This window comes from Rhinoraja longicauda, chromosome 1, assembly GCF_053455715.1.
Source record: "Rhinoraja longicauda isolate Sanriku21f chromosome 1, sRhiLon1.1, whole genome shotgun sequence".
Taxonomy (NCBI): Eukaryota; Metazoa; Chordata; class Chondrichthyes; order Rajiformes; family Arhynchobatidae; genus Rhinoraja; species Rhinoraja longicauda.
Genome location: NC_135953.1, coordinates 17,386,600 through 17,408,628, shown reverse-complemented (window position 1 = coordinate 17,408,628; position 22,029 = coordinate 17,386,600). Strand labels below are relative to the sequence as shown.

The 22,029-nt window shown below is 45.4% G+C and overlaps 1 protein-coding gene across 3 annotated transcripts in view; it reads right to left on the bottom strand.

Moving 5' to 3' along the window:
* Positions 1 to 1,459: 1,459 nt before the first annotated feature.
* Positions 1,460 to 22,029, bottom strand: part of LOC144600647 (fibroblast growth factor receptor-like 1) — a 322,463-nt gene continuing 301,893 nt past the window's right edge. For all 3 annotated transcript variants that reach the window (XM_078412624.1, XM_078412537.1, XM_078412671.1), the window contains 2 exons: positions 21,038 to 21,391; positions 1,460 to 4,764 (listed from right to left, as the gene is read on the bottom strand). In XM_078412624.1, the coding sequence (XP_078268750.1) occupies positions 4,337 to 4,764; positions 21,038 to 21,391 (782 nt within the window). In that variant the 3' untranslated portion in view covers positions 1,460 to 4,336. The remainder of the gene's footprint in view (positions 4,765 to 21,037; positions 21,392 to 22,029) is intronic.

Here is a 22,029-nt window from a genome sequence, read left to right as displayed (position 1 = left end):
ACAGGTATGTAGGTTAATTGACTGGGTAAAATGTTTTTTTTTAAATTGTCCCTAGTGTGTGTAGGATAGTGTTAATGTGCGGGGATCGCTGGGCGGCGCGGACACGGTAGGCCGAAGGGCCTGTTTCCGCGCTGTTTTTATCTATTCTGACTTCTGTTTTTTTTGTTTTTGTATTGGCCATTTTTAGGTGCATACAAAATAATTGACCATGGCACAATGGGTGCTGTTGGCCGTGAAATTTGGATTCAAGAGCTGGATAATTCCTACCTTACATCCTATTCAATGCCTACAGCTATACCGGTGGCAGGATAAAACAACTGCCGGGCGGCACGGTGGCGCAGCGGTAGAGTTGCTGCCTTACAGCGCCAGAGACCCTGGTTTGATCCTGATTACAGGTCCTGTCAGTGTGGAGTTTGTACATTCTCCCTGTGACCGTGTGGGTTTTCTTCAGGTGCTCCGGTTTCCTCCCAAACTCCGAAGACGTACAATTCTGCAGGTTAACTGGCTTCGGTAAAATTGTAACATTGAAAATTGTCGCTTGTGTGTGTAGGACAGTGGTAGTGGTCGTGTTCATTGGTCAGTGGAGACTCGGTGAGCTGAAGCTGTTTCCGCGCTGTATCTCTAAAGTCCAACGCCAAAATTAAAATTCATAAAATGATTTTAAATATCTTTGAACCCGTGAGTGGTTTCAGTTGTTAAGAGAATCAACTTGGGGAGGGATGCTGAAACTCGTGATGGGTGCATGGAACTCTTGATAGAAATGTCACAAAGTACACATGTTTGATCGATTTCTCTTGTCCCCATGTTGTGTTGCAACATGCACACTATCCTCTCCTATTGTTGTGTTTTTAAAGATAGCAAAAGAAATACTGATCTTCAAAGCTCCATTTCTAACTGTGTAAGAGCCAACTAGCCTCATCGAATTACACCAGTGTCACAAACTATCAGAAAATGCTTCATGTTTCACAAGTCTTCCACAAGGAATTGTTTTAATTATTTGCTTGCTCAATATTAATTTAATAGATATGGTGGCACGGTGGCGCAGTGGTAGAGTTTCTGCCTTACGGGTTCCGGGTTCCATCTTACGGTTGCTGTCTGTACGGAGTTTGTACGTTCTCCCCGTCACCTTCATGGGTTTTCTCCGGGATCTCCGGTTTCCTCCCACACTCCAAAGACGTACAAGTTTGTAGGCTATTTGGCTTGGTATAAATGTAAATTGTCCCCAGTGTGTACGATAGCATTAGTGTGCGGGGATCGCTGGTCGGCGCGGACTCAGTGGCCCCAAGGGCCTGTTTCCGAACTGTATCTCTAAACTAAACTAAACTAAACTAAAGATACCATGGCAACAGCCCAGCCATAAGTAGCTCAAAGTTTATAAAGATCTGATGGCTTGATCAAGAATAGTGATCATATCACAGACTTTCAGAATAAAAAGCAATGGCATTGATATATGTACACTGTTTTATTCTACAGATTGGGAAATATTCTACAATTTTAACTGTTTACATGACATATTACCAAAGGTTTCCCATTACTGGAAACAATTTTTACTAACAGATCGTTGAAACCAATTTCAGCTGAAGGCTACATGCTCTTTGATGGAACTTGTTTAAGAAAGTGGCCCAGTATAAAAGAGATAAAAAGTCGATGTATCCGGCTCTTCATTAATATTTGTTGGTGTATTAAAGTGTGCATAGGCTTTCCCATGTGCTATTTATTGAAATGTGCCTTACTGCAGTTGTGTTTTTTTAAATTCTATGGTCCAGTGGGTTGATGGATTTGCATCACTTTGAATCTGTCTTGCTGTTTTGCCCATTCACCTCACTCCCCCAATGGACTGAATGACAGCGGGCTGGTGAGTATCAGCTTAGCCATGGATAGAGCTTACTGACACGTGGAAGGTATTTATTCACAAAATGCTGGAGTAACTCAGCAGGTCAGGCAGCATCTCAGGAGAGAAGGAATGGGCGACGTTTCGGGTCGAGACATGCGTTTCTTGAAGCAGTGGTCAACAGGTAATGTCCCCACAACCCAAATATGCCCACCACTACACTTATTACTGATCAACTTTTATAATTAAGTGTTACTTATAACAGCAGTCGAAGCTGTTAATACGGGTGTCAGGGGTTATGGGGAGAAGGGCTTGAGAGGGAAAGATAGATCAGCCATGATTGAATGGCGGAGGAGACTTAATGGGCCAAATGGCCTAATACTGCTCCTATTAGGCCATTTGGAAAAACCTTTTCAGTCAGAGAGTTGTGAATCTGTGGAATTCTCTGCCTCAGAAGGCAGTGGAGGCCAATTCTCTGAATGCATTCAAGAGAGAGCTAGATAGAGCTCTTAAGGATAGCGGAGTCAGGGGGTATGGGGAGAAGGCAGGAACGGGGTACTGATTGAGAATGATCAGCCACGATCACATTGAATGGCGGTGCTGGCTCGAAGGGCCGAATGGCCTCCTCCTGCACCTATTGTCTATTGTCTATCACTTATGAACCTATGAACTGTTTTTGGCACAAATGATTGATTAGGGCAGGCAGTTAAATCTGGAACGGTTTTAGTAGTTTCTTGTTACTTTTCTACAGTGTCATAAATTCACTTTAGATTCCTAGTAATGTCCCGTAGCAACTCAGTTGGGATTACTGATGTGGTTGAAATATTTTTGAAGTGTCTTTATTTCTCATAAAACTTTCAGAAGCTGTTCAGGTAATCCGGGACAATAATATTAAGATATAAACAGATGCAGTGATATTAGTCCTTTTATGCCATAATGTCATCTTCCTCAATAAAATAGTTCTTTCTGAAAATTAATACAATTGTGTTCAAAGCTTGACAAAATACAGAAAGAAGCTGATGGTAACAGTGGGGCAGACTATACAAGATTGTCGATATAAAGATTACTATAACATTTGCTTTTTTTTGGGATAAAAAGGCTTTGCATAAAAATCTTACACACACTCTCTACCTACACTTACCAATTGATGGCGTAGGCCAAAACATGCTGTGTAGAGCCACCTTCGCTCCCTGCGTGCAAGAACTCTGCTACCATTCAGTCTCGCCTTTGATCAAATATATTTATAGAAACACCAGTTTCAGAGGAAAATATGATACACTTTTTTTCTTGCTTAACAAAATAAATTAAATATACATGACTTTCTGTTTTAAAATTTATATAGTTTTACAACAAAAGAAGGCTTATTTCTGTGATTAGTGTCTCTCTCTCTCTCTCTCTCTCTAATCCACACAGGCACTACTGAAGTCCTATTTGCGACAACGTCATTGCCATTGCGATCGTATGGAACAGGAAGGTTAGGCTGCCGATGAGAGCGTAAGCACTGGAGGCACAACCGGGCCAGGCGCTGGGCTGCGAGCACTTTGCCTTTCCCTGCCGAGTTGCCAGATTGCCCAGGGCCATTTGTCTCTTCCGTGAAAGAGAGCAGAGCGACACCCACAGTACTGCTGCACGGATGCGAGAGTATTTCAGCTTACAGTCTCTGTCAGTTCGCTTTTGAAGCATTGTTCTGCTGTTCCATCGGCAGTGGCCAGACATGATTATTTTGCAGGCTTAGTCCCAAAGTTTCCACAGCACCCAGCAGACATCCGTACTGTTACGCAGATTGTTTCAATCTGAGACACGTGATCCAGGAACTTAATGTAGACAGCATCTTTCTTCAAAACACAAAGAATTTAATCTGAAGCCTCCACAGGTTTATTTTGTCTGTATTATTGCAAATATAATCTTTGTCATTCCCGTTCATTTCAGATAATTGTAATTATTTTTGAAATATATATATACTATATAAATATTATTTGGTTTTGTTGAGGACAAGGTATCTTTGTGTTGGGAATCCCTACTGCTTAAACTAACTAGTCTCACAGTATTCAAATATACCTCAAGTAGTTTACAAATTTTTTTCATATAATTTATCGATACAAAGCAATTGTTCAGTACTTGGGGCAGAGTTTCAATTAGTTGGACAGTGCACTAAAACGTAGTTGCATTTTTTTTTAAAATGGGATTAATGTGAGAGATTGAGTGATTGCAGTTTTATTTAAAGCAAGTTATGCATCTAGTCGATGTTTTGGTGTGAACCTCTCCACAAAAAATATCATTCGCTGCATCCTAGGTTTCTCTGCGTTCAAGTACACACTCATTTCGTGGGGGGTTCTCGAGCAGCTCCATTTTCCGCTCTCAGTCTCAGGTTCCTCGGGCAGGTCTTTGCCAGCCAGCCTTCACCACACTGGCAGTGCGGGCCGACGAGAGAGGTGCTTAGTCTTCTGAGGTCCTGCTGGAAGATGGATGAAGTAGCCTTGGGCCGTGCACCAAGGGGCCCATGAGCTAACACTGATAGTGGATGTGCTGGTGCTGGTGGACCTTGCCTTCGACGTGGGAGTGCGTGTGGGTGTGGATGTCTGTGTAGACCTTGGGGTACGTTTTCGGGGCCGTGGGGGGTGCCACCCCCCCCAGCGGAGGCCCCTGAGCCAGGAGGTGCTGCTGCTGGGCCAGGTACTCGTCGTAGTTTATCGGCGTGATGCTCTCCTTGTCCGGCACCTGTGCCGTGCAGGTCCGCTCCCTCTGCTGCTGCTGCCGGTGGATGGCGGTCACCGCGGCCGCTGGGGTGGAGCACGGCTTCTTCTTGGTCTGGCAGAGCCAGAGCAGGATCGTGCCAAAGATGAAGATGGCACCGGCGGGTATGCCGATGATCACCGGCCAGGGCAGGCTGCCGTGGGACGTGGTGGCCACGGGCACATTCGGGGGCTTTGGATCTGGCACGGCAACAGACACCAGGAGACATAAAAGGGGGAGAGGTGGAGGCAAAAAAAAAAAGAAACAGAGTTAAAACCAAGTGAAGAAAATGACCAACCCACATGGTTCATAAGTTCATAAATTCATGAGATCACAAGTTATAGGAGCGGAATTAGGCCATTCGGCCCATCAAGACTACTCCACCATTCAATCATGGCTGATCTATCTTTCCCTCTCAATTACATTCTCCTGCCTTCGCCCCATAACCCCTGACACCCTTACTAATAAAAGTTCTGTCAATCTGCGCCTTAAAAATACCCAATGATGGCCTCCACAGCCGTCTGTGGCAATGGATTCCAGTTCCTCTCGTCTCAACAGCATCTGGTTTATTTTTGCTCCCTTTTTCCTCTCTCCGTGTCTGACCAATTTACACCTGTTTACAGGTTTCATGTTGGTTGAAGACTCGGGGAGAAATCAAAGACAAGAGTAAAATGATGAGATGCTTTTCATCTTTACATGAATTCAGATCAAAGCACAGGGCCGGGGAAAGCAGAATACATTTCACACTCGGGCATTAAAGTGCGTACTTTGTGAAGTAGGTCTCGATGTGAACATTACTCTGTCTAAACTTTGTGATATAGCTTTATTAATAACGGCGCAGTAGAATTGCAACCCTGAGCCACTTTGAATGATGCCGTCCTTTTTTGAAGTGGCTAAATATGTTTCAAATCATTACCAAATCCAGCTTGCCTTCTCATTAAAGTAGCATTTCGGCACAGCCGAGCTTCTCACCCACTAATTATTGAATCTAATTTGGTTTAATGATGGTAAAGGATGGGCAAAATTAGAAAGAACTTGGAGACAAGTATTAATTCCCCATCGCTTTCATCTTCAATGTGAGATTTTTATATCTTTGTTCAAATAAAAGGTTATGAGACAGGCCGGTGGCTGTGTACAGTGTCTCACGTCACTGGGAGGCAGAATGTACAGTGCTTATAACTGCTTAGGGAACTGTTAGTCTGATGGGCATTTCCAGTAGATACTGTAACTGTCAGAAACTCGATAATTCGGTGTGATGGTGGCACGGTAGCGCAGCGGTAAAGTTGCTGCCTGTCAGTGCTTACAGCGCCAGAGACTCGCCTTCGATCCTGACTATAGACAATATTAGACAATAGACAATAGGTGCAGGAGTAGGCCATTCGGCCCTTTGAGCCAGCACCGCCATTCACCGTGATCACGGCTGATCATGCACAATCAGTACCCCATTCCTGCCTTCTCCCCATACCCCCTGACTCTGCTATCATTAAGAGCTCTATCTAACTCTCTCTTGAAAGCATCCAGAGAATTGGCCTCCACTGCCTTCTGAGGCAGAGAATTCCACAACTTCACAAAGTTTTTCCTCATCTCCGTTCTAAATGGCCTACCCCTTTTTCTTAAACTGTGGCCTCTGGTTCGGGACTCCCCCAACATCAGGAACATGTTTCCTGCCTCTAGCGTGTCCAATCTCTTAATAATCTTATATGTTTCAACTACGGGTGCTGTCTGTATGGAGTTGGTACGTTTTCCCCTTGACCTGCGTGGGTTTTCTCCGGGATCTCCGGTTTCCTCCCACACTCCAAAGATGTACAGGTTTGTAGGTTAATTGGCTTGGTATCAATGTAAAAATTGTCCCTAGTGTGTGTAGGATAGTGTTAATGTACGGGGATCGCTGGTCGATGCGGACTCATTGGGCTCCAGGGCCTGTTTCCACACTATAGCTCTAAACTAAACTACTGTAAACTAAAATTCCGTATAGGAAAGAAATGCAGATGCTGGTTTAAATCAAAGATAGACACAAAATGCTGGAATAACTGTATCTCTAAACTAAACTCAGCAGGACATAGAAACATTTAAAAATAGGTGCAGTAGTAGGCCCCATTCCCCATTCCCTTGATTCCTTTGGCCTTAAGAGCTAAATCTAACTCTCTCTTGAAAACATCCAGTCAATTGGCCCCCACGGCCTTCTATAGCAGAGAATTCCACAGATTCACAACTCTCTGGATGACAATTTTTTCTACGTCTCAGTCCTAAATGGCCTACCCCTTATTCTTAAACTGTGATCCCTGGTTCTGGACTCCCGCAACATCTGGAACATTTTTCCTGCATCTTGCCTGTCCAATCCTAGAAGGAAGGGGTGATCTCTGGAGAGACGGACCAGTCGGCGAAAATGTTTAAACATCTCAAAATCCAGCGGCGACCAGAAAAACGCTACGACACTTTGGAGACGGCTCACGACCGTAAAGGCGACACCCCGGCGACCGTGTGGCGACAGCCTAGTCGCCTGTAGTCGTTTAAAAAATCGCCTAAGTGGGACAGGCCCTTTACAGTACACAGTTCTCCAACTCTAGCCTTACCAACGTCTTGTAAAGCTGCAAAAGGATGGTCAAACTCCTGTACTCATTAAGTCTGTCTGAAGAAGGGTCTTGACCCAAAACGTCACCCCTTCCTCCTCTCCAGAGATGCTGACTGAACGGCTGAGTTACTCCAGCATTTTGTGTCTACCCTGTACTCAATAATCTGACTGATGAAGGTAAGCATGCCAAACACCTTCTCCACCATCCAGTGCACCTGCATTATCACCTTCATGGAACTACATGCCACACCTTAGTTCTCTCTTTTCAACAGCACTTCGAGGGCCCTACCATTTACTGTTTTAAGTCCTGCCCAGTTTTCCCCTACCAAAATGCAACACCTCGTATTTACCTGAATTAAACCACATCTGCAATGCTCAGACTATTAGCAGTCTAGGGGCGGCTCGGCGATGCAGCGGTAGAGCTACTGTCTTACAGCAGCAGATACCCGGGTTCGATCCTGACTACGGGTGCTTGTCTGTATGGAGTTTTATGTTCTCCCCGTGACCTGAGTAGGTTTCCTCTGAGATCTTCGGTTTCCTCCCATACTCTAAAGGCATAAAGGCTTCTTCACTAACACTATGCTACACACACAAGGGACAATTTACAATTTTGCCAAGCCAATTAGCCTACAAACCTGCACATCTTTGGAGTGTGGGAGGAGACCGGAGATCCCGGAGAAAACCCACGTTTACTTGTCTAAGCAACATTGGATGTTCATTTCCGTGGAAGAATTTTAGCATTGACTTGCATGGAATCATGAAGGGAAGCAGATGAATCACCTGCAGACAGAAGGCTCTGGAGGCCGTCAGTGGCTATATTTAAGGCAGAGATAGATAGATTCTTGATTAATACGGTTGTCAGAGCTTAAGGGGAGAAGGTAGGAGAATAGGACTGGGAGGGAGAGATAGATCAGCCATGATTGAATGGCGGTGTAGACTTGATGGGCCGAATTCTGCTCCTATCATTTATGATCTTATGATCTTTACAAGTGATGCAGAACCAGATTATACCAGCCATACATTGCCACAGCTATGAACGATGTCACCAAGTAATGTGTGGTGATATATGAGCTGAGCACATATTTAGAAATGTTCTACAGAGAAAAACAGTGAGATTTCGCAGAAGTAAGTCAAGAAAATTAATTTTAATGCCAAGACTCCCCAATCCTTGCCTGATTTATTTGTCTTCCAACAGCACAGTGAGGAATTTCATAGGATGGAACGCCATCGGGGTCAGAAAAGATTGACTTGGGCAGGGAAATAAAGAGGTTATTTTTCACAGTAGCAAAACAACAACAAGCAGTGTTTTGCAGTCTCAGAGTTCAATTCCCTCTTGTTTCCTCACATATACTCTCTATCCCTCACACAGACATGGTGACCGGCATGTTCCCTGCTTTGTGTGGACATCTATAAACATTAAGCATGCTTTACAAATCATCCCAGACCAGTAGACTGTGCAAGTTTGCTGTGCCCGAGCCCCCACTAAGTCCATTCCATTGAAGCTAGTGAAATGAATCTGAGGCAGTGTACAATGTATTTTGCCTCAGGCTGAGGTGAGATGTCTGGGGAACAGAATCTTAAACCACAACTCCACGTCTAAGGTTGGATGGGCTTGCGGTGGGTACCGGAGGTCAGACGAGGATGGGCAGCCGAGAACAAAGGGGGACTTGTCATGAGGGGGTCACCGAGAACAAAGGGGGACCATTGGGAACTTTAATGAAGACTTTGTGACCTTCTCGACACCCTATATGCGGTGACTCTTTGCATTCCTTGGTATTATCACAAAGTGCTGGAGTAACTCAGGCAGCATCTCTGGAGAGAAGGAATGGGTGACGTTTCGGGTCGAGACCCTTCTTCAGACCTTGTATCATACCATATCATATCATATCATATATATACAGCGCGGAAACAGGCCTTTTCGGCCCACCAAGTCCGCGCCGCCCAGCGATCCCCGCACATCAACACTATCCTACACCCACTAGGGACAATTTTTACATTTACCCAGCCAATTAACCTACATACCTGTACGTCTTCCTTAAATATATCCACTGACTCCACTGACTTTGTGTATGGTATGTGTATCTTGTGTACCTTGTGTATGGTATGCAAAACAAAGAATTTCACTCTGATAATAAAGTATCTGGCCACTCCCTGGTCACTCCCTCTTCTCCCATCTCCCATCAGGTAAAAGGGATAGAAGTGTGAAAACGCACACCTCCAGATTCAGGGTCAGTTTCTTCCCAGCTGTTATCAGGCAACTGAACCATTCTCCCACTACCAGAGAATAGTGTTGAACTACTATCTACCTCATTGGTGACTCTCGGATTATCTTTGATCGGACTTTGCTGGCTTTACCTTGCACTAAACGCTATTCCCTTATATATATCTATACACTGTAAATGGCTGGATTGTAATCATGTATTGTCTTTCCGCTGACTGGTTAGCACAAAAGAGCTTTTCACTGTACCTCGGTACACGTGACAATAAACTGTTTATACTGTGTAGTATTAATCAATCAAACAAGCGGCAGGTGCATGGGACAAACTACTATCATTCTCAAAACAAACCTAGATCTGGGATGTGACTGCAGGAGAAACAATTACTAAGTTTGCAGATGCCATATAAATGGGTGGGAATGTTACGGATTGTGAGGAAGGCTGTCTAAAGCCACAGCAGAAGATCAATCAGATGAAAAGTTTGACTGAATGTCCGTAGATGGAATTTAATCCTGGCAAGTGCAAGATGGTGCATTTTGGAATAATCAAATTGGGTGAAGTGGGAATACAGATAGATCGGGTGGTGAAGAAACCATATGGCGTGCTTGATTTCATTGTTCGGGGCATAGAACGTACGAGTTTGTACGCTTTGTTCCAGCATTTATGGCAGGGCCACAGTGGCACAGCCTATAGAGCCGCTGCCTCACAGCGCCAGAGTCCCGGGATCGACCTTGAGCTCTTGACAGAGTTTGTGTGGAGTTTGCGGGTTCCCTCTGTGACCACGTGGGTTCATCTAATTTTCATCCCACATCTCAAAGACATGCGTGTTTGGTGGTTAACCTGCCTCTGTAAAATTGCCCCTAGCGTGCAGGAGGTGAATGAGAAAGTGGGATAACATAGAACTAGTGCGAATGCATGATCAATGTGCAATGTGGATTCGGTGGTCTGAAGGGCCTGTTTTCATGCTGTGTCTTTCAATTCTATTCAATTACAAAAACTGGTAAATATTCCCATCAGGGCGTCTCAATAGAATTTTGATGACCTGACTGATTTGGCTCTCGTCTTATTGGCAATTTATTTATTCGTGTCATCACACAACTGTTTGCCAATAGCGAGCAAGTTTTCGTGCCAATAGCGAGCAAATTTTAATGAATGATCTCCTATAATCCAAAGTACTTGCACTGAGGTAGCGGATCATTTGACCCAACAGCTCTCTGTCAATGGTTATGGTCCAGCTAGCTAAACTCTCAAATTCAAGCCTGCTCTTCCATATTCTGAAACATAGAACATTGAACAGAACTGCACAGGGACTGACCCTTCAGATCACAATGCCCGTGCCGAACATGATGTCAAGTTAAACTAATCGGGGTGGCACGGTGGAGCAGCGATAGAGTTGCTGCCTTACAGCGCCAGAGACACGGGCTCGATCCTGACAATGGGTGCTGTCTGTACGGAGTTTGCACGTTCTCCCCGTGATCTGCGCGGGTTTTCTCCCACAATCCAAAGACATAGGTTGATTGGCTATGTATAAATGTAAATCGTCCCTAGTGTGTGTAGGATAGTGTTAATGTGCGGGGATCGCTGGTCGGCGCGGACCCGGTGGGCTGAAGGGCCGGTTTCCGTGCTGAATCCAAACTTATCTCCAATGTCTGCACTTAAATGTCAATGAATTGTCAATGAAAGGAGAATGTAGTTATCTTTTGTGTAAATTATGCAAAATGATTTAAACCACATTCTCCTTTCAGTGAAGATTTTTTTCTTCCCAACATTTATTTGCTCTAAATGGATTTTCTTAATATCTATCATGGCTCCCGCTCCACATTGTCTTCACATTGCAAAGTTAGAGGTCGTGACTGAGTGCCTTCTAGGCCATTTCAGAGAGCATTTATGGGTCAATTACAAGGCAGTGGTCTGGGTTTCTTTGTGGGTCAGTCTAGGGGAGGAGCGTAGTGCACCTATCATCCAGGCAGTGAACCAATCAGGTTTGTCATCTTGAAGCAAGGAACTGCAGATGCTGGTTTACAAAAAAAGACACAAAGTGCTGGAGTAACTCAGCGGCAAAGATACTAGTGGAACAAGATGGACCACTCCGTTGAAATTGCCTATACTGGTGTCGTACGCAAAGGAGGGTAACGTCCGCCATTTTAGTAGGCAAAACCCACCGTTCACTATGCCTCTCGCAGTGTAATCAGTGTTTCGGGGGAACAGTATGTGGGATGGTACCATTAAAATGCAGAATATATCTCCTCTATCAATTCACAGATTTTTGTTATTTTTCTTTTTTAATGTTTCTGCAAGTTTCTGCCTACTAAAATAGCGCCAAAACATACTACGGTTTTTAGAGTCGAGTGGTCTATCTTGCTCCTCTAGTATCTTTGCTCAGCGGGTCAGGCAGCATCTCTGGAGTACATGAATAGATGACGTTTCGAGTTGAGACACTTCTTCAATATGAAGGGTCCTATCCAAGTTCTCCAGAGGTGCAGCCAGACCCAATAAGGTTTTTCAAGTTAACCTGTTAACTTCCAAGTCAAAATGTGTAAGAAAGAACTACTTGTTTAAATTGAAACCTGTCCTGCTGAGTTACTGCAGCATTTTGTGTCTAACTTCCCCAGGTCAATGTTGGCATGCCTTATTTATTTGATGTATCTTTTCATGATTTAACAGTTAATGTGAAGTACATATTCTGGAATACAAAACGTGGATATCTTCAGATTTTCCTCATGCACCTTTTCACATTTAGCCTTGTAAGCCTCTCGGATGTTTCACCTCAACATGCAAGCTCACCCTCTATCTTGTAACAGTCACTCCCTTAGAGATGGGCTCGGTGAACATTATAAGATCAAAGAGTCATAGAGGCATACAGCGTGGAAGCAGGCCCTTCGGCCTAATTTGCCCGCACCGACCAACATGCCTCTTCTAAACTAGTCCCTCCTACTTACCTTTGGCCCATATCCCTCTAAACCATTCCTATTCATATACCTGTCCAAATGTTTTTTTAAACGTTGGGATAGTCCCAGCCTCAACTACCTACTGTGGCAGCTTGTTCCATACACCCACCACCCTTTGTGTAAAAAAGTTGCCCCTTAGGTTCCTAGTAAATCTATCCCCCTTCAACTTAAGCCTATGTCCTCTGGTTCTTGATTCCCCAACTCTGGGTAAAAAGCTTTGTGCATTTACCCTATCTATTCCTACAGATGAAGGGATAAGAACATTCTGAATAGTCCTTCCATTATCTACGATACTGTCTGATTCATCTCTTGCCCTCTATGAAGACATTGATACTTTCATATTCAAGATAGACTCTGCCCAAAGCATGCATACAGTCAACTACTGGAATGGTAATAGTGGTACAGAACAAATCATAGCTAGCACCGACGGCCAAGGAGCCCACAATGGTCCATTGCTGGCTGTAGATGAGGAGATAATGAAGGGATATGAACAGTGAAACTAGCAGGATGACTAGGGTGGGGGAGGGACGGAGAGATAGGGAATGCAAGGGTTACTTGAAATTATAGAAATCAACCCTCATACCGCTTGGATGTAAACCGCCCAAGAGAAATATGTTCCTTCAATTTGCGTGTGGCCTCACTCTAGTTTCCCTCACCCCTAGACTCTCAGTCTGAAGAAGGGTCTCGACCTGGAAAGTCACCTACTCCTTTTCTCAAGAGATGCTGCCTGTCCCGCTGAGTTACTCCATCATTTTGTGTCTATCTTTGGTATAAACTAGCATCTGCAGTTCCTTCCTATGCATTTTAATAGTTGTGCCTGCTGGTGATTAAATGCAAGGGGATGTAGTTCACCATTGATGAGTTCATTTCTCCTTCTACTGTTTCTGCTTGTCCTTTCCCTGCAGTCCCTCAGATTGAGAATGACACTTCCTTTTCCGGTTTTGTGGGTTCTGAGGTACTTAATGAGTCCAATGTGAGACACTGCGGACCCTTCCAGAGGCGGTGGCTGGCGGAACAGGCGGGTGGATGAGTGGTTTGTCAGGAGCTCCATTCCTTGTGTCACTTTGGGCGGCACAGTGGCGCAGCTGGTAGAGCTGCTGCCTCGTAGCGTCAGAGACCTGGGTTCAATCCTGACCACGAGTGCTGTCTGTACGGAGTTTGTACGTTCTCCTTGTGACCATGTGGATTTTCCCTGGGTGCTCCGGTTTTCTCCCACACTCCAAAGACAGTACAGGTTTGTAGGTTAATTGGATTCGGTAGAAATTGTCCCTAGTGTGCACATAGAACGTTGAAAATAGGTGCAGGAGTAGGCCACTCGGCCCTTTGAGCCAGCACCGCCATTCAATATGATCATCCAAAATCAGTACCCCGTTCCGGCTTTCTCCCCATATCCCTTGATTCCCATAGCCCGAAGAGCTAAAGCTCTCTCTGAAAACATCCAGTGAATTGGCCTCCACTGCCTTCTGTGGCAGAGAATTCCACAGGATAGTGTTAATGTATGGAGATCGCTAGTCGGCGTGGACTTCACAAGTTCACAAGTTATAGGAATTGAATTAGGCCATTCAGCCCATCGAGTCTACTCCACCATTCAATCATGGCTGATCTCTGCCTCCTAATCCAATTTTCCTGCCTTCTCCCCATAACCTTCGACACCCATTCTAATCAAGAAGACTTAGCAGGTTGAAGGGTTTCCTTCCACACTACAAAGACGTACAGGAGTGTACATTAACTTGGCTTTGGTATAAATCAATCCTCATGTGTAGGATAATGTTAATGTATGGGGATCGCTGGTCGGCGTGGACTGATCGTGCTGACGGGTTTCCTCCCACACTACAAAGACATATAGGTTTGTAGGTCAAGTTGGCTTTGGTATAAATCGTCCCTGGTGTTAGTGTGTAGGAATGTGCTAATGTACAGGGATTGCTGGTTGGCGCCAACTCGGTGGGCCAAAGGGCCTTTTGCTGCGCTGTGTCTCTAAACTAAAACCAAACGAAACTAAATTCAGAACTGCTAAAGAAAACAGAAGTGTTGGATCTAATAATTTTGAAAATGATATTCATTCTGGTCTCTGCCAAGAAGTATAATATGATTGGTTCCAAAAAGTTTAGCACCTTATTTTAAAAGGCTATAGTTATGCTTTTTTGATTTTTGCTGAGATCCAGCATCAACCTCACACAATTTGACTTTTAAAGCAGCCCAGAAGTTGGACTAATTTGCAAGTGTTGTGCATGATTTTGCCTCAATATTGATTACTGCTGTGAACAGTAAATCCAGCAGCAATTAATTTCCCCTGGATTTCTTCCACTATAAGCATTCAGCTTTGATTAATTCTGTTGAATACAACATGCACAAACATGAATAATGCCCTGAATTATCAGCTTCACATTTAATCAACACCATTAATCATGTTTCAACTCTCTGCATTGAAAAGTACTAATTCAATGTTGTTTGTATAAAATTCCAGTTGAAAATCAGCACGATACAAACCTACACATTTAATCCTTTCGTCCTGATTCATTTAATTTATTTCAGTTTAATTTATTCATGGCACAAATACTTGCATCAGTGACTTCGAACATCAAAGCCGACCGTCCAATTTAAGTGAACTGCACTGACAAATTGCCTTTGACAGAACTCTAAATCCTTGTTAACAAACGAGTGCAGATCTATTTATTCAACGTGACCGACTTGTAACTCAAGATTGAATCTTCCTGTTCTTGAGGTGAGTGGAAAAACTGATTATTTTTCCATTCACGTAGTGTGTGCAGTCAGACGTTTGCTTTCTCAAGCCAGGTAAAACTTTGTCAGCTTTCCTCAGCCTGCCACGGCAATGATGTCATTGGATGCCTGCTTCATGATAACATCCAAAGTCAAAATCAGCCCAGTGTGTCCTCATGTCAAAAAGGATGCACAGATGTAGAGAAGATAGACACATAATGCTGGAGTAACTCAGCGGGTCAGGCAACAGCTCTGGAAAAAAGGAATAGGTGATGTTTCGGGTCGGACCCTTCTGCAGTCTTCAAGCCTTCTTGAGTCTGAAGAAAGGTTCCAACCCGAAATGTCACCTATACCTTTTCAATAGACAATAGACAATAGGTGCAGGAGTAGGCCATTCAGCCCTTCGAGCCAGCACCGCCATTCAATGCGATCATGGCTGATCGCTCTCAATCAGTACCCCGTTCCTGCCTTCTCCCCATACACCCCTCACTCCGCTATCCTTAAGAGCTCTATCCAGCTCTCTCTTGAAAGCATCCAACGAACTGGCCTCCACTGCCTTCTGAGGCAGAGAATTCCACTCTGAGGCAGAGAATTCCTCCAGAGATGCTGCCTGATCCGTTGAGTTACTCCAGAATTTTATGTCTATCTTCAGTAAACCAGCATCTGCAATTCCTTCCTACATCGATGTAGAGAAATTACTTTCCCTGCTACCCACATTGGATCAGTTTGTTACTTAAGTTCTAGTTGATACCAAACTGCATACAGTTTGCCATTAGTTTTGTGCCGAACTACACCCAGCTTGTCCCAACTGCAAAACAGAGTCTGAAGAAGGGTCCGGACCTGAAACATCACCCATCCATGGACTCTGAAGGGTCCCAACCCAAAAAGTTACCTATCCATAGAGTTTAAAGAAAGGTCCCGATCCAAAATGCCACCTATCGATGCTCTCCAGAGATGATGCCTGACTGGCTGAGTCACTCCAGCACTTTGTGTCTTTTTTTGTAATCTTGCATCTCTTAATGATAGCGGAGTCAGGGGGTATGGGGAGAGAGCAGGAACGGGGTACTGATTGTGAATGATCATCCATGATCACATTGAATGGTGGTGCTGGCTTGAAGGGCCGAATGGCCTACTCCTGCACCTATTGTCTATTGTCTACTGTCTATTGTCTATTGTCCAGTTCCTGTTTCTACCTTTTGGCCCAAACGTTAATAGTTGAAATGAACTACACAGTCTGGCATTCTTTTATGCCTGATCTGTGGAGGCAGGGGGACTGCAGAGCCAGGGGAACTGTAGAAGCAGGGGAACTTAAGAAGGGTCTCAACCCGAAACGTCACCTTTCCATGTTCTCCAGCACTGCTGCCTACCCAAGCACTTTGTGTCCTTTTGTAGAGGCTGGAAAACTGTAGAGGCAGGGGAACTGTAGAGACAGGGGAACTGTAGAGTTAGGGGGAACTGAGGAGGCAGGGGAACTGTAGAGGTAGGGGGACTTTAGAGACGGAACCGTAGAGAGAGGGGGACCGTAGAGGCAGGGGAACTGTAGAGGCAGGGGGACTGTAGAGGAAGGGGGACTGTAGAGGCAGGGACCGTAGAGGCCAGGGGGACCGTAGAGACAGGGGCACTGTAGAGGCAGGGGGACCGTAGAGGCATGGGGACCGTAGAGGCAGGGGGACCGTAGAGAGAGGGGGACCGTAGAGGCAGGGGGACTGTAGAGAGAGGGGGACCGTAGAGACGGGGGCCATAGAGAGAGGGGGGCCGTAGAGGCAGGGGAACTGGAGAGTCAGGGGAACTGTAGAGGCAGGGGGACCGTAGAGGCAGGGGGACCATAGAGAGAGGGGGACTGTAGAGACAGGGGGACCATAGAGAGCGGGGGACGGTAGAGACAGAGGGACCGTAGAGGCAGGGGGACTGTAGAGAGAGGGGGACCGTAGAGGCAGGGGGGCCGTAGAGAGAGGGGGACCATAGAGGCAGGGGGACCGTAGAGAGAGGGGGACTGTAGAGGCAGCGGAACTGTAGAGGCAGGGGGACTGTAGAGGCAGGGGGACTGTAGAGATGGGGACCGTAGAGGCAGGGGAACCATAGAGAGAGGGGAACCATAGAGAGAGGGGGACCGTAGAGGCAGGGGGACCGTAGAGGCAGGGGGACCGTAGAGGCAGGGGGACCGTAGAGGCAGGGGGACCGTAGAGGCAGGGGGACCGTAGAGGCAGGGGGACCGTAGAGGCAGGGGGACCGTAGAGGCAGGGGGACCGTAGAGGCAGGGGGACTGTAGAAGGATCGCGACCTGAAACCTCACATCCATGTTCTCCAGAGATGCTGCCCGGCCTATTGCTTTACTCCAGCTCTTTGTGCTCTTTTGTAGAGGCAGAGAATCGTGGGGACAGGGGAACTGTGGAAGCAGGGAACAGCCACCATTTCAACTGCGGTAGCTGAAATCAGGACTACGCAGTGATGAGGCTGAGTCCCTGGCTGCTGCCTTCACCGTCGCCTGCAAATCTAGGCTATCCTTTAACTTTTTTGCTCACCACTCTGTTCAAAGAACATGATCATCCCACTGGTTTGTGGCGAGCTGGTAGACCTGCCGTCTCCCAGCACCAGAGATCCGGGTTCGATCGTGACCTTGGGTGCTGTGTGAGCAGAATTTGTATGGTCTCCCTACACTCTTGTGGGTTTCCTCCAGGGGCTCCGGTTTCCTCCCGCATCCCAAAGACGTGTGGGTTTGTGGGTTAATTGGCTTCTATAAATTGCCCCCAGTGTGTAGGGAGTGGATGCAAAAGTGTGATAACACAGAAATAGTGTGTAGGAAAAAAAACTGCAGATGCTGGTTTAAATCGAAGGTAGACACAAAATGCTGGAGTAACTCAACGGGTCAGGCAGCATCTCTGGAGAGAAGGAATGGGTGACGTTTCGGGTCGAGACCCTTCTCCAGACTGATGTCATGGGAGGAGGCGGGACAAAGATAGGATGTAGTCGGGGACAGGAAGATAGTGGGAGAACTGGGAAGGGGGAGGGGATAGAGAGGGAAAGCAGGGACTATCTGAAGTCAGAGAAGTCAATGTTCATACCGCTGGGGTATAAACTACCCAAATGAAATATGAGGTGCTGTTCCTCCAATTTGCGCTGGGCCTCACTCTGACAATAGTGGAGGCACAGGACAGAAAGGTCGGATTGGTAATGGGAGGGGGAGTTGAAGTTCTGAGCCACCGGGAGATCAAGTAGGTTAAGACGGATTGAGCGGAGGTGTTCAGCGAAACAATCGCCGAACCTGTGCTTGGTCTCGCCGATGTAGAGAAGTTGAAGAGTGTGAACGGATAGACACATTGTGTTGCAGTAACTCAGCGGGACATGATGGGCTGAATGGCCTAATTCTGCCCCTAGAACTTATGAACTTATTTGCACCTGAAATACAAACTGGCATTTATACAAGCACCCACAGGAAACAAAAATGTTTTTTCAAATAGGCAAACCAGAAATCCCAAGTCCAACACTAATTTACAAAGCTCTACTAATGTTTGCACTGAGTTTCAGCTCCGGCGAAGCAGAAAGTGCGTGATTTGATGACCTTCTCTTTGCCTTTGACTGATCTGAAGCAAAATCCTAAAGCTGCCACTTGGCAGCCCGTTCTGACTTCTCCTTTCCTGTGAAGAAGTAGTTAGCATGTGATTTACACTATGCTGTATTAATCCAAGTGAGGTCATGCTGATGTTAATCTTCCCCATCGCCAACCAGAGCCACCTGGGAGAGCTCAAAGCATAAGAACAGAAGAAGTGAGGCACGGTGGCGCAGTGGTAGACTTGCTGCCTTACGGCGCTGGAGATCCTGACTACGGGTTCTGTCTGTATGGAGTTTGTACGTTCTCCCCGTGACCGTGTGGGTTTTCCCTGGGTGCTCCAGTTACCCCCCACACTCCAAAAAACGTACAGATTTGTAGGTTACTTTGGCTTTGGTTTAAAAAAAATTGTCCCAAGTGTGGAGAATAGTGCACTGTATGGGGATCGCTGGTCGGCATAGACTCGTGGGCCAAAGGGCCTATCTCCATGCTGTATCTCTAAACTAAACTAAACTAAACTAAACTAAACTAAACTAAACTAAACTAAACTAAACTAAACTAAATTAAAACTAAACTAATTAGGAGCAGGAGTGGCCACTTTGGCCCTTTGCACACATTTCAATGTTTAACATGATCATAGCTGATCTTTGACCTCAGAGCCATCTTTCTCCATTAATCCTAATCTCTTGATTTCCTTAATACCTGAAAGTCTATTAATTTTGTTTAGACTTTAGAGATACAGCGTGGAAACAGGCCCTTCATTCCACTGGGTCTGCCACCACTAGTGATCACCCCATAAACGAGCAAGCAATATCCCACATACTAGGGACAATTTTCTTTTTTTTCCGAAGCCAATTAACCTACAAAGCCTGTACGTCTTTAGAGTGTGGGAGGAAACTCCAGCACCCAGGGGAAACCCATACGGTCACAGGGAGAACGTACAAACTCGGTACTTACAGCCCCTGTAGTCGGGATCAAACCAGGGTCTCTGGTGCTGTAAGACAGCAACTCTACAGCTGCGCCACTGTGCCGCCCCGAATATACAGTACTTGTTAATGTAATATACTTGTCTAATGTTCTTGAATCTACTCAGAAACTGAGCCTCCACAGGATAGAGAATTTTCAAAGATTCACCACCCCTGGGTGAAGAAATTTCACCTCGTCATTGAAACTTACAGAATAATGAAAGGCACAGATAGAGTTGATGTGGAAAGGATGTTTCCACTGGTGGGAGAGTATAGGACTAGAGGTCATGGCCTCAGAATTAAAGGGCGCTCTTTTAGAAAGGAAGAGAGGAGGAACTTCTTTAGTCAGAGGGTAGTTAATCTGTGGAACTCATTGCCAGAGAGGGCTGTGGAGGCCAAGTCTGTGGATTTTTCTAAGGCAGAGATAGCCAATTCTTGATTAGAACGGGTGTCAAGGGTTACGGGGAGAAGGCAGGAAAATGGGATTAGGAGGCAGAGATCAGCCATGATTGAATGGCGGAGTAGACTTGATGGGCTGAATGGCCTGATTCTACTCCTATACCTTGTTAACCTGTAACCTGTGAACTTGATTCTGTTCTAACTGGCCAATCCTTTATTTTGAAACCGTGACCCATGCTTCTAGACACACCAGGCAGAAAATAACCCAATCCTTGCATCTAACTATCAAGCCGCGTAAGAATGGCATCTTCACAATGGTAATGGAGTCAGCAACTAGTGACATGTTTACAATAGAATTGGAGTTACCAACTAAAGATTCCTTTACAACGATATTGGAGTTGACACCTTAATAGTAACTTTACAACCAATATTGGAGTCACCAACTAAACGCATCGCCTCACCAATATTGAAGTTATCAACTAATTACATCTTTACAACTGAATTTAAATTCATAAGATCATGACATAGGAGCAGAATTAGGCCATTCGGCTCTTCCAGTCTGTTCCGCCATTCAATCATGGCTGATCTATTTTTCCCTCTCAACCCCATTCTCCTGCCATCTGCCTGCAACCTTTGACACCATTACTAATCAAGACCCTGTCAATCTCCACTTTAAAAATACCAAATGACGTGGCATCCACTGATGTCTGTGGCAGTGGCAATGAATTCCACAAATTCACAACCCTCTGACTGAAGAAATTCCTCATCCTCCTACAGGTGCTTCCTTTTATTCTGAGGCTGTGAGATCTGGTTGTTGACTCTCCCACTACTGGAAACGTCCCTTCCACATCCACTCCATCTAGGCCCAGATGCCGGCTAATGGCATTTTTACAACAATAAGTTGTGTTTGAGTTAGCAATGACTGTCATTTTTCGGAAGTGAAATATTTCCCCACGCCATTTATCGGGATGCGTTGTGTTCATTTTCAATGTTCCAGCTGTGTGTTTGAGAACTTCAGAATCTCTGCCACCCAATGCCTGAAAACCCACCAAAGTAGGCAGTATGTTTACTTCCGGAGTATGAGTGCGGAGGAAAGGAACCTGCCTACCTGGCAACACGGTAAGGAAGGCACTCCTGAAGCTGTAACCCATGGTGTTTGCACCCAAGCAGATGTACATCCCTGCATCCTCCTCCTTTGCTCTGGAGATCATCAGTTTGTTCAAGTAAGAGCCGTCGGGCCGGGACCACACCTCGCCGGTCGGCAACACCACGAACTTCTGCCCACCAACGTCGATGGTGGAGTTGTACTTGTTCTCGCTTCCATACTCCACTCTCTTCAGCCACTGGATCACGGGCTTGACGTCACTGCGGACCTTGCACTGGAAGGAGGTTGTCCCTCCGTAATCGACCGTGGTGTTTACAGGGTGGGTCCCAGTCAGGATGGGCTTGGACCTGGTGGTCTCTGCAAACAACAAGAGATTAGTGTCAAGGTCATTAGTGTCGAATGGCTGCACAAACTGCAGCGTGCAAAGGCCAGTTAGACCACATCACATCCACAGTGAAATTTTGTTTATTTTAATTCATAGCTTAGTTTAGTTTAGTGTCCTTCAGCAAAGGAAATTTACTATCCTAACCCAGCCAGTACGTCACTTATTTTACAAAACAATATGCTAGCCTCGTAAACACCTTCTGAAATGGCCTGGCAATGGTCAATGATCAATGACCAAGCCAGATACACGCATAAATAAACTGAAAGTGTCTTGGTTGACTAAGCCACTAAATGCTACTGGAGGGTAAAGGAATCAATGCAATTAAATTCCCTTTTATTTCTTTACCTTATTAATGCCATGATATTTTCCACATTTAATCGATCATTGATTAGCGTATCAATTAGTTGCCTACCTCTCGTGTCTGTGCACGGCTCGATTGTGGTCATGTATTGTCCTTCCACTGACTGGATAGCATGCAACAGAAGCTTATCACTGTACCTCGGTACACGTGACAATTAAGTAAACTAAAATAAACCAGCTCATGAAGTATTATCTCTGTGTCATATCAGATATTTGGAAAAACACATCTAATTTTATGGGTTGTGAGCTG